The 13,930-nt window shown below is 37.5% G+C and overlaps 1 protein-coding gene across 1 annotated transcript in view; it reads left to right on the top strand.

The window, feature by feature from the left end:
- The window catches only part of LOC131683390 (uncharacterized), a 35,301-nt gene extending 27,677 nt beyond the window's left edge, over positions 1-7,624 (top strand). The window contains exon 3 of the mRNA XM_058965324.1: positions 6,853-7,624. Within this exon, the coding sequence (XP_058821307.1) occupies positions 6,853-7,519 (667 nt within the window). The 3' untranslated portion in view covers positions 7,520-7,624. The remainder of the gene's footprint in view (positions 1-6,852) is intronic.
- Positions 7,625-13,930: the final 6,306 nt, after the last annotated feature.

The raw sequence follows: 13,930 nt of genomic DNA, 5'->3' as shown, positions 1-13,930 counted from the left end.
CTTTTATTAACAATTCCTCCAAATTTGGTTCAAATCCGTGAAGGTCGATTACACGTGCCTTGATCACTTCGCGGGGAATGGCCCATATAGTGGGATGATCCATAAATGACGTAGCATTTCTTGAGTGATTTTTAACACCCCCCTCCCCCATCGTAGCATTTCGTCACAAACCTCTAAATACCCCCTGGTAATTACGTAGCTTGACGGTAATTTCCCCCCCCCCCCCCTTGTCCACGAAAAATTTAAAAAAAAAATAAAAACGATGTTAGTTATTCTCCTTTAATACAGCTACGTAGCATGACATGACCCCCTACCCCCTGTCGTCACACATCATCACAAAATACAAAACTCCCCCGACCCTATATAAAGCTACGTCATTTATGGATGATCCCTAAACTGTCCTTATTAGGATGAACACATGGGGGGAAAATTGAATTGGAAAAACCCATTTCCCGTAAGAGACAAACGAAAAAATCTTATTTTTTTCTCAGCACTTTTATTATTAAGACATGACAGTTGAACGAATTGTGATGTATTATACAACTAAAAACAGCTTAATCTATGCATTAAGTGCCAGATCCAGTTCGTATATGTTCAAGCAATTTATTACGATCAAATTACACAAGTAATATTAACGCACGGGGAATGGGTTAACCCTTTCTAGGGCAGTGGCAACAATATTGCCACCTATTCGTTTCGTTCGTAACGCAGGAATATGAAGTAATAGGTGTTCTAGTCGTATAAAATCTATTTGTTAGGAGTCTGGCAACTCTTCCTATTGCTTTTTATTGAGCTACAGTGAAAACTTTCAGATTGGTGAAGAGTTTTTTGAAAAAAACCTGTTTTAATCCACCTAGCGGTGCAATTGTGCCTTTCTCATTTCTCTAAACTATGGCACGGAGGCTTTTTATGTTCAACATAATTGTGGAAATGTCCATTACATTCTTAGTTCACTGCACTTACACAATGGCATACCAGCCACGAACTTGATGAGCTACGTGTCGACGGTGAAACACTTGAAACAAAAAAATATCGTACTCCATTAGCCTAATCAGCATTAGATCTATGTTATCTGCTTGCTAACTCATTTTGTCATGCGGGGGTGGGTATGTGAGGAGGGCGAAAGTCCCATGAACGAACGACTCCCCAGCTTAAATTGGTATGCTTTGTGATATAGTGGTGGTTTAAAGATGATGGGGTTGAAAGGGAGGGGAATGAGGACTGGATGGGGTGGTGGTCTGAGGGGTGATTTAAGGAGATTTTTAAAGGAGGGGAGTGAACAGTAGAGGGGGGGGGTGTAACCCCTCTCCGTAAACCATCAACTACGTCCCTGTTAAAATTCAGAAACCTTATGCGAGTCGAAAAAAAAATTGACCGGGATTAGGTTGACGTTTTTCAGAGTGATTGCATAACCTTTCTATATGAGAAAGGCAAAAATGTGCCAAAATCCAAAAAAGTGAATTGTCGTCAAATTTTTTTTCGAGTTTGAATCAAATCTTGACGTTTCATGCACCTTGAACACATTTAGCATCAAAAATAAAAATTTTATTTTTAATTTTTCCTATAGTTTATATGAGAAATTTCTGTGTGACCGCACTCTGAAACCTGTAATTCCGGAACCAGAATTCCGATCGATCCAAAATTCAATAACAGCCGATGGGAAGGTTGCACCTTTCATTTGAGACTAAGTTTGGGCAAATCGGTCCAGCCATCTCTGAGAAAAATGAGTGACATTATTTGACACATACGCACATACATACACACACACATACACACACATACACACACATACACACATACACACACATACATACACACATATACAGACTTTTTCTGATCTCGACGAACTGAGTCGAATGGGATATGACACTCGGCCCTCCGGGCCGGGATTAGGTTGACGTTTTTCAGAGTGATTGCATAACCTTTCTATATGAGAAAGGCAAAAATCGATTTTTTGAAAAATAAAAAAAGGTATATAACCCCTTCAGCTTCATACACATAGTATATATGCGTCCTTATTCCAATTTTAATAACGAGACACAAAAGCCTTTGAAATACTGTATAACTTCGCAGAACATCAGATTGCACTAGCTCTTACCATTGTATGGATAGGAGTATTACCTTGAATTAATTTTGATCACTGGCGCCACCATGTGGTAGAATTCGGCATTTTTCAAATGAGGAAAGAAAATATTTTTTGCTGCTCTACAACTTTGTAGAACATCCAAATGCTCCATCTCTTACCGTTGTACAGATAGGAGTATTCCCTTTAAATTGCTTGGCTCACTACCGCCACCTTGCGGAGAAATCCTGAAACTTTCTAGTGAACCAAAAAGTCCTTTTATTCCTCTACAACTTTGTGGAACATCATAGCTTTCTATCTCTCATCGTTTCAGAGATATATCAGTTTTTCCTAACTTTGTCCCACCTTCACTCGTGGTTCACATACATGAAACAGGCGGAGTACGCCCTTTGCGAATGTTAAGCAGCAGTATCCAATTTTAAACGTTAATAACTCTTTAACGGTTGATTGGATTGTCTTGCAGTCTTCGACAAACTTATTCAGCATATCGTCAAAAGCTTAACTCCTTCCTAGGTCAGCGATCGGAAGTTTACAGCGACCTCTAGCGGCGATTTAGTGAACTACGAGTGTTTCCCCATACATTTTGGCCAAAAATCCCATACAAACTTTAAGCTCTTTGGAGGAGGGGTTAGGGTTAACCGATTTCGCTCAAATTTGGACAGTGTCATTTTTTCATGATATGGAACGACGCTAGGGGGTGTAGATTAGTGATTTCAAAAATGGTCGTTTTATTGTCACCCTAGTGTGCATACATAGTTTATACAGTTGACACATAGAAGGTATGTGTGCGCGTGATAACATTAGCATTTCTTCTTCATATGGATTTTAAGTGGTTTGAAGCAAATAGAATTAACGTTTGAATTTTTTTCAGTGTATGAAAACGATCGGTTGAATGGGTGAATTTTGATGGATTTTTTCTTGTGATGTAATTTGATGCCGTGCTTCCTTTACTACTAAATATATCGAAGATTTTGCCAATGGCGTGGAAAAATTGCTTTGATTCGTTTTCAAAGCTAACCGCTTTTCGTAGCTTTCTCAGTTGATCCTTAAGGGCCGTTTCGAGCACGAGTTTCGGAAGTATTGCGGTTTAAGTTCGTATGTTCCTGTATTATATCATTTCATTTAAGTTTTATTACATTTTATCGTTAAATGCGTTTTCCAAAACGTCGCGCTTTTTTAAATCATATAACTTTTAGTGAACGTGTCACAACTTTATCCGAACTTTTCGGGAGTTTTTTCAACTTTTTACAGCTTTCATCTAAAATATGAGGAAAAAGATCTATTTACCGTTTGAAAGCTGTGATGAATACTCACTTTTTCACTTTTTCACTCAAAAAAAAAAGTTTGTTCACCAAAACATTCTTTGTCACCTATCCAACAAAATTTCACTAAACATGCTAAAATTTTGAAAGAAAACCAATGAGGATTCACAGTATAAAAAAACTTTATAAAATTTTTAAGCAAGTAACAAGCCGACATGACCATTTCAGTGATGTAACAAATATGTCCATTTCAGTGATACAAACGCCATATCTAAGGCTTGTTGTCCATAACAGGGTACGAAAAGTGGCCCACATTTGGGAATGATGACACTTTGCCAATGCACATGTTTCTTCCACTCAATGATTACAAAAAATATTTTTTGTATGATAAACTATACCTCTATGACCTCAGTCTACTTTCTACTTCTGCCCAAGTCAGACGTACAATCGAACCAAGTGAACAACAACTAGCAACCTCTCGATCTAGTGTGCATTGTTTCGAGAACAAAGGAATTTATTCTTGCCTACATGAGTAAAGTTGACGAAAAAACTCTGCTCCGACCCAACACAGCGGTCGTTGACTTTAAATTCTGTTCAATAAGATTGAGTTTTAGTGAAGTGGAATACCTGCTGAAGGTGAAGATGCAGCTTAAGCTCAAGGAGGTTATGTATCTCCAGTATCATCATCTTCGCAATGTATTACTCATATCATTCAACACGTTAGCCAAAGCTGAACGTTTCGTTTCGCAGAACAACTTGAAGCACGTGGCTGAAAGTGATAAAGTTGGAATTAAGATTCCCGTGTATATAGAAAAAGACTATGTAGATGTAAAGCTACATGACCTATCACCACGTACCCCTCCTGATCTAGTTGCAGAATACATGTCGCAATACGGAGAAGTAGAATCCGTTACACCTGATACGTGGAGAAATTTCTTCCCCGGTACACCTAACGATGTTCTTGTGGTGAGGATGCGGATTGAAAGACCTATTCCCTCCCACTTGACTATAAAACTTAAAATCAAACTACGTTATGCACCCATGAGGGGCAAACTCCTACGTGCAAGTATTGTAATCAGACAGCACACCACGGACAACCTTGCGCGAAAGATACAGAGGAGAATGCATCTCAATCGATTGCCAACGAATCCACAGAAAACCAACCCAAAAAAGAGTTTTCAATACCAATACCCGAACCACAAACGGTTGCAAAATTTGTTACAGCTGTTCAGTCTATATTGACAACTGCAAAAGCAGCATCCAGCGCCTCAAAAACCACTGTAAGCAATATCGGCGAAGAAGATAAAAACAATGATGACGGATTTACACTGGTCACCCGTAAGGGTAATAAGCAGGAAAAAACATCTGATCGCGAGCACCAAGACACCTTTAACGATAGAAGAGAATTAAATGATCCCCATGACGCAGTAGGCGAGTCGCGAAAAAAGGTCGCAATAAAAAGTTGCGCGCACGAGATCCAACGGGTAATCAATAATATTTGCTCTTTTATTTTTATTTTGCACATATTGTAAACACATGAAAGATCCACGGCTCCGTTAAGCTACCACTATGAGCGGTGTCAAATAAACGAAATAATAAAATAAACCTCTATGACCTAGTTTATGCAGTTTTTCCTCAACGTATTGCGTTGACTTAACAGGAGAAAAATCAAACAAAAACATTTTAAAAATCACTTTGCGACTGATTTTTCAACACTTCACAGAAAATGCGAATCGATATTTTCGGTTGCAAGTACTTTAAAAAACTAGCTTATGTTAAGCTTTAACGCTGTGCAAAGTTTAATGGGTGGCAACATTACTTATTTATATAACAAAAATGATAGAATGCATTATGAAGTAATACTTCTCATTTCATATAATTAAATCAAACTGTGTCTGTTTGTGTAACATGTGACAACTATGTGATGTTTTCCATACCTAGCCTTACTGCTTCGGTGGACCATGTGTCTATTTTAACCCATTATACGCGGTACCGGTATCATCACTTCGGTTCACTTGTTGATAAAATTTTCAAATACAAGACTGGTTTGGAGTACGTTAAATACCTGAGTACATCAATTGTCTATTAATGGAACAGAATAACAGACGCTTCTCGCATGTTTGAATTGGTGAAATAAAGATCACCACCCTATTTCTACCTAAAATTCTTTTTCATTTATTGCGGATTATTTTGTGTTCATACATTTGATTTGTTAAATACTATTCTTATACGAAAAATGAATTCAAGACTAGTAACGTTGTATACACCGCCTGTGATATTTAAAAAAATAGGTATTTAGTCGGTTGTCACGGTAAAGATGGACTTGTCTGTCTATACCACGACACATGCTAGTGAACTCGGGTGATTCGCGGTTATGCTGCCTAAGCTCGACCCTCATTAGCAGAAGACAAAAGTTAAGCCCGTACGATATTAAGCCTGTTCTAATGACCCTGCGACTTCTAGTTTTACGATCTATTTTCTTCACATCCTTACTCTCACTTGAGTACTACGGCTCAAATTTTCATAACTTTCCCTACCCAGTAGTTAATTGAATGTCGTTAAAATGTAAAAAATAAAAAAAATAAAGATTTAAAAATGCTCGTTCACTCCTATGACCGTCGTCAATTTATGATAGCGCCTGACACCGATTCTAACAAAACTAAGCTGCTCCGTAATTACTGCACATAGAAAGGTAAAAAGGATGAAAACGCATATTTAGTTGTCATCGATTATCGAAAATATACGATTGAGCAAATTAAGGAGTTTGTGCCCTAGACATATCACCCGTTTAACGAAGATATCTTGCCCGATCCGAGATTTAGCTTATATCTATCTGGATCTAGTTTCATTTGTCCGCACATATATCATTTCTGTGCTTGGAACAAAATCACAGCCCGGCATTGCTACGGGCAATCTTTGAACAGAGAGCGGCTTCGTTTGATTGCTAATATTTGATAGCCAATATAGCGCATTCACATAATTAAAAAAAAATATGTAAATAGGTTTTGACGCGGTTGTAGCCGCATTCACGCCGCTCTTTTTCTAAGAACCCCGAAGCAGCCGCCAGGGTCGACTAATGAGAAGACATTAAACGGAGTGTGCTGCTTATTGGCGGCGATCACGAAATCGAGCATCGGAGAGCGAGAAGCCTCAGCTTTCAGGAACCAGAAAGAGTGCTACAAAAAATAAATCCAGCACCGAAACACATCGCATTGCATTTGTTGTAGGTCAAAGCGAAGACGTGCAGACATTATGAGTCACTTTTAGATTGGCGTTCACAAGAATCGTATAAAAACAAAACAACCCTATGAAGAAGCAGACAAACGTTGATACAACCAAATTATTTTTAATCTACGAGGCGCTAGCAGTTTGTGTTGATTCACAAAACAGCGTGAAACAACTTTCACACGCTATATATGAGATCTCGACTGGCAGCCTCTGATATATGTTAGTTCAACCATGCTCTTGCGTTATAATTTATGATTTTTTTTCTATCTTTCTTTTCAGAAAGTCGACCGAGACTAATAAGACACCGCTGATGATTGTCAATCTGAATATTCCTCCAGGGACTAAAACTTTAGCACCGAAAAATCTCAAAAGCCCCCGTAAATTGCCCCCCTTTTGCGTGCAGCACCAACATCTGGCCAAAAACTTTAGTCTTTATCAATCTAATGCAGCTACTGACGAAACGTCGGTGAGTCCTAGTACAACAATACCCCAGATCTTCATCCAAGGATTTGAAATTCAGGATAAAAAAATCACATCGCTCAAACCTAGGGAAACACAGGAATGTGATATTCGGCCGATAATGGAGAATGAAGAGGACAGTTTCGCCAATATTTTGCTGGATAATATCTCTAACATATCCCTAGAAATGATCAATAGGCATCATATGAAGCTATTGGGAACATCAACTACTCCTCAAACAATCAAGAAAACGTGTGAACCTTCAGATCGCGTGACACTTATGAACTTGGATTCATACGAAATGGATGACTATGGACAGTTACCTGATAAACGGGACGATCGAAGGGAAGATTCGCCGCCTATGCCGATACCACTTGGGTATAGATCTCTTTGCTATCGTACACCCAGTCCCAATACAAGGCAAATTATACGAGTTGATGTTACAATGAACCGAGGAAGGAACAACGATGAACGCTTCAGTCTCTGAGCAAGAAGATGTCAGAAGTTAGCAGATGAGATATTCAGCTAGTTATGGTAAAAAGGCACATGTAACAATCAGTAATACAGTTTGAAATAAATGAACTATTTCGAACACATGGCTCCACGGAGTCACTGTTTATTTTTATGTTTTCGTATATACGTTTATGCAAGATGCAACTATTTAAGGAAGATAGTCTTTCAGTAGTATGGGTAGTCTTTCAGTAATCAATACTGGTTACTAAACACCAATAACTAAGGGCTAACAATTGTTAACAAAATTTTGACTTTCGAACTCCCATGAGCACAAGTAATCTTGAATTCAAAGGTAGTTCATGTAACGATCTTATTTTTTCTAGACAACATGGATCAATTAACTACTAATGAATTCGTGTATTTTTGCAATAAAATCGATGTTAATTTGGAAATGCGGAAGTTTTTTTTTCCATTTCCTGTTAAAGAATGCAAAATGAGAGTTAGCCCCTTTTGGACGCCAGCAATTCAAATGTTGATCGATTAAACCACAATCAGCCTCGAGACCGGGCGGAAAACTGAGAACGCATACGTAAAGTCTCGCGTGTTTTTTGAGAAGGGCCAATAAGCATGCTGTCAAAATTTACTTTGAAATAAAATTCCGCACAACCCGTAACTCGCCGAGAATGGATGTTAACATATTATAAAAAGAGAAAAGTTTTCTCTTACGTCTGTTGCTATGATTCATAATCGGCGAATAATGGTTTGTCCAGAATTTCCTCTCAACGTGAATTTTGACTGTATACTTATTGTCCCTTCTCAAAAAGCACGCAAGAGGTATTGAATTTGAGAGCGTGAGAGCAATTCAAACTTGTAGGATACTGGCACAGTTTGGGAGAGGCACGAGGTGCGATTTGAATTCAGAACGACATGCTATTACAACTCCCCCACATGCTCTTCTTTCAATTATTTCTCGTGAAGCAAGACTACAAGTAAGAACATTCTTAGAAATATGTTTGAAGTGATCGTATCCTTTTTGAAATAACACTGGAATTATCTCACCTATTTCCGGAAACTTACACGGAGCGGAACTTTCCAGCGCCCTTTTGGTCGATTCGATTGTTATAATTCTACGACCAAATACCTAAGAATCAGAACTATCTGAAAAGAAACTCAGGGGCTGGAAAGTGGCAAAAAGTTGAGTACCTCATTTTCACCAAATGAGTAATCTTCTTTAGTAGTTCTAATTAAATTGACATGCAAAACTTATGCATGCTACTATGAGTGAGTTTGTTTTATCTACGACCTCATACAAGTCGCTGGAAATTTCAACCCAAAAAACCTGATCCACGAGACCTCTTTTTAGATATCCCAAATTTGGTATTACGATAAGGAACGATATCCAACGAGACGGTTAAATAATCAAGGATTATGTACGTAATGTCCGATAACGACGTTTTAAGCTCGGTCGGTACGAGACAGTTTGCCAACTCATGCGTAATACTAACAGAGCAGAGAGTTATATCTAACACCCATTCCCTGCCAAATCATGCAAATGATGGTAGATTTACTGCATTTGCACTTTCATGTGTATACCACCAATTGAGAAACTTTCAATTTGATATCTGAGCTGCCCCAAATTATGTGATACAATTCTGTAACACCACCGATTATGAATGGAAACTCTTTTCTGCCACACCCCCTTTAGAATTATCAGACGGCGATGATCTGTTATGCGGCGAATATACCGAAGCATTTATGTATTTCCTATCTATGTTATCAACAGTCATATTGACCGCTAAAACGCAAATGTGAGGTCGTATATAAGATACGCCTAACAACTTGCAAGTGCATGCGACATTCCACATGCACGAGACATTGCACAAGGATTTGCCACACCATTTTTGTTGAAAGCTACAAAGAAGGGGTTAAGTAGTATTCCAACATAGACGTTTTTTTTATGGAAGTACGGTTCTTGAACTAAACCTATGGAAGCAAGATGGATACTTGTTTTCAGCATGTTTATGTTGAAGATTAATTTGTGGTAAGTGCTCTAACCATTGTCGATCAGAGCACTACTCATTTCATCAGCAGCGCTTATTGTACAGGAACTAGTAGATACTTGTAGTAAACGAGCCACTAGAACAAACCTGAACAAACGATAAAGATGTGAAAATAGGCACACTAACAGAAACAAATAACAGTATACAATTAAAATAGAATGTTTGTTCCAGTAAACGCTTCTTACTGCGGAATACCTCCAGTTTCTCTTGGTATTGGAACAAACGATAAATATCCACTGAACCAAACTTTGCTTTGACAGCCATTTCTTCCCAGGCGAAACATTTCAAATGAATTACACCGTAAATACATAATAGATAGTTTCAAGGCGGAAGAATTTTTCATTTCAGTTTATATGGGAATTTGCTGTGTGGTCGCACTCTTCAACCCGTAATTCCGGAACCAGAAGTCCAACCAACAAAAAATTCAATAGCAACCGATGGGAAGGTTGTACCTTTCATTTGAGACTAAGTTTGTGCAAATCGGTCCAGCCATCTCTGAGAAACAGAGGATACATTTTTTTCCACATACACACGCACATACATACATACACAGACATTTTCCGATCTCGACGAACTGAGTCGAATGGCATATGACATTCGGCCCTCCGGGATTAAGTTGACGATTTTTAGAGTGATTGCATAACCTTTTTATATGAGGCAAAAACGTAAAATTCGGAACGCAGTGTTTAACGCAAGATTTACCGGAAGACTCAAAGACTTTGAGCGCAAATCAATTGAGCGTCATTCAGTTATCGACATTTGCCGAGAACAGTCGCATTTTGCTCGCGTTAAAAAAATAATTTAATCGTATAGCACGTTTCATTTCGCCTCGAAATGCTGGAATACGACAATACTAAACACGGTTGCTTATACTCGCAAACGTCCACTGTGTGAGAGACTCTTACGATATCAAAAGTTCTGACCTGAACTAAAATTATAGTTATATCTAATAGCTTGTTTGAAAGTTTAAACAGTAGAATAAACCATAAAAATCAGACATAGCTTTCAAAAGTTTTTTTTTATTTTAATTATAGAGGTTCGGGTTAGAGAAAATCTCTTTTGGCAAAATCTCTAAACCCTATGTGCGAGGATGGGAATCGAACCCAGTTGAGTTGCGTACAAGGAAATCGATTCACCAACTACTCTGTGCCCGGCCCCTTAATTCGCTTAATTTAAAATATTCAATATATTCACATAATTCAGGCTTCCAGAATAATTCATCACTAAATACTTTTATTTTCAGATTAGTCAAACAAACGGAATCAGCCAATTTTTTGTTTCGGTTATCTTCATGATTCAAACCAAATGTGAATTTTGATGTGAAACACTTTATAAAGACTTTTTAAAAGAGGAACATGATATGAAAATATAGGCAACATAAACTCTGTGTCAAGAGTGTCGTTATTTCTCATACTGTATACCTACGTCAACAGCATATGTCTGCTTTACCAACTAAGCTTTTTCAGTTTGGCTTAAAAAACAGATACTTCATGGGTTAACTCAATTTGTTAAGTTTAGATCGGTTACTGCTCTTTCAAATTTTCAGTTCGAACAGCTTGACGAAAAATCAAGTTTCATTCAATTTATGAAATATGACACAGTTGAAAATATCGTTTGGAAGGCGTAGCACTATAATTCGAATATTTGTGACCATGATTTTATAATAGGTTGAAATCTTTTAATAATACACCCGATACATGATGTATGAGGGAATGATACCAATCTACTCTGAAAGTTGGGCGTTTTTTATAGCCCTTAATTACAAAGGAAATGCAGCCACAAATAGGTCCATAGGAGAACAACCTCGATAGTGAAAAAATATTAGTCGAACACACGCGGATTTTCGGTCTTTCTTTTTTCTTTCGGCGAGGATGGCTCGAATGACCAATGCTCCTAATGAATAAAATCTGCTAATTTTAAATTTCGATTACCTATTTATGAATGAATCTGTGATTTTTGTGTTAAACCGTCCAGATGATGCAATCTGCATCGGGCTATAGGTTGCGGCCGAAAAATATTCTAACTGTTTCAAAAAGAACCCCCGTAGCTCGCAGGACAACTGGCGCCAAGGGAACAGAGATCGGTTTCAAATCTGCCGTCAGACCATTCTCACTTTGGTATCAATAACATAGAAGAAGCAAGGGAGAAGGTGGGCTAATTCAAAAACAAAATCCTGACCGATCGACGGACGATTCTTTGCTTGAAAGAGCTGACCGTCCTATTCGTTATAATACCATTATGTGCTAGGAAGCTTTTCGCTTTTCATTCACTTGCTTCACTTCATGATCGAAGGTTCTGTTTTGTTTTTCATACCAATTAACAGCACATGCACATATAAAGGTGTACTTAAATGTAAAACGGAGGAATTAGAATTAACTTCATATGGATTCAATTCAGAATAACGCATTTTCATAGTATGGTTACAAAATGGAGATGTATATAAATATTTTTTTGAAAAAGTAAAGAATTACATTAAGGAATTATTTTAATCAGTACGATTGACTGGTCACAATGTTTAAAGACATGTTTTGAATATTAAATCTGTTAATTATTATTCATAGTAAAATCACATTTTCGTTATGACCGACTGACGGTGAAGATATTGTGTATAGACAGTACCGTCTTTACACATGTGCACGCTGGGCCAGGGCCAGGGGCCCCGTGTTTTAGGGGCCCCCAACTTAGGATGAATATAGAATCATTCTGAAGGTTATGTTCCAAAAAATAGTAGCACTTAATTGTCTATACCTCAACTCTTTATAGGTAACAATGACTCAGTTGCTCGGATTTGCAAATTGCACCTTATCCCATGTGACGTTTAAAGAGCATCAGACAACCAAGCGGAGTGATGGTAGTGGTAAGAAACGAGGCACTGCATGACCTGGATGATATTGGACCAATTCAAACGTCAATCCAGCATTTCGTTTCAAATTTCAATTCATTTTGAGCAAAAGCAATGAAATGTTTTCTACAACACGTATACAAAGTTCGAAAGGCGCCAAACAGGAGTGACAATCAACACGGTGGCAAAATTTGCACAAGGAAACTTAGTAGTTCAAGAAGATATCAAAATGCGGTATACAATCCTTTTTTTTCAAGCGATCCACGCATGTGGCAAATTTTCATTTCTTCATCACATCAGGAATTATGAATGGACCTCTAAAACCTCTAAAAATGACTTCTGGACTTCTTGAGGTCTCACGATACTTTTGCGGCCAGATTAGGCATTTTCCACTATGCCGCAGTGGTCTGGTACAGAACACATTATGTTATTTTTGTACGACACTCCGCCTTATTAAAAATATTTTAGGCCGTCCGAATCGGGAATCAGGATATACTGGCTCGAATGGAACGTATCCCGTAGGTAGTTGAGGATTTGTGCCTAACGGCAGCGTGCATTTTATGTGTTTCCTATTTCGACTGTATTACATGACTGGTATTGAAATGATTTATTTTAATTTAAATTTTTATTCATTTATGTTTGGGTTTACATTTTGTATAATCTTGCAGTCTAAGTGATATAGTAGTTTGTTTTCGTCTTTGATGAGCTTCATTGGTAGATGGTTGTATTTCTGCTTGTGGCTGATTGTGAATGAACTGCTAATAGTTGTGGTAGAGAATTATTGAAATTAATTGTGTTGCTCACATTAATAGGTTCGAGTAATATCGATGTTTGGCTATGTTTATTTGTTTACGTAACAATGAAGGAATTGAACATTTATACTTTCGAAAAGTGAAAAGGCTAATTATTGTTATTATTTAATTTTTTTTTCTTCTGTTTTTTTCTTCATTCCATCATCCAAACCCTAGACTTGCCACTTAAGAACCGGCGCCGTCTTAAGGATACCAATTTTTTTAACATGAAAATATTAATATTACTTATAATGTACTTGTTTGCTATCTTCGCCTCTCCGAACCGTTAACTATTAAAGAAAGCACAAATTTTCTGTCATAATATATAATAACCATCTACCCAATCAACAATTCGTGCATAAAGAGACACTATTTCAAGATTATTTTTTTGCAGCGAAAAATGCGAATACCTAAAGTGAATGAATCTCGAATCGCGCATTCAGATTCGATATAATATCGATTGATCTCAATGGTTGCAATATTGAATATTGTCATCTGTAAATGTAGTTGAATAATGATTGAAAAAATGTGGCTTTTTTAAAGCTGACAATTGACTTTATCCAGCTACATCATATCAGGAACAGTAAGAAATTGAGAATAACATTATACGAATAAATATAAGCTTTTGTAAATCAAGTAGTCGTCATCTATTTATAAGTTGAATTTTAGTGGCATATTCCTAAATATTTTTCCTAGATTGTCATAGTGTAAGGAAAATTGTCGAATGAATCGACGACACCGCCTTACTCCAT

Source organism: Topomyia yanbarensis, chromosome 2 (assembly GCF_030247195.1).
Source record: "Topomyia yanbarensis strain Yona2022 chromosome 2, ASM3024719v1, whole genome shotgun sequence".
Classification (NCBI taxonomy): Eukaryota; Metazoa; Arthropoda; class Insecta; order Diptera; family Culicidae; genus Topomyia; species Topomyia yanbarensis.
This window is presented reverse-complemented; position numbering and strand designations above follow the sequence as displayed.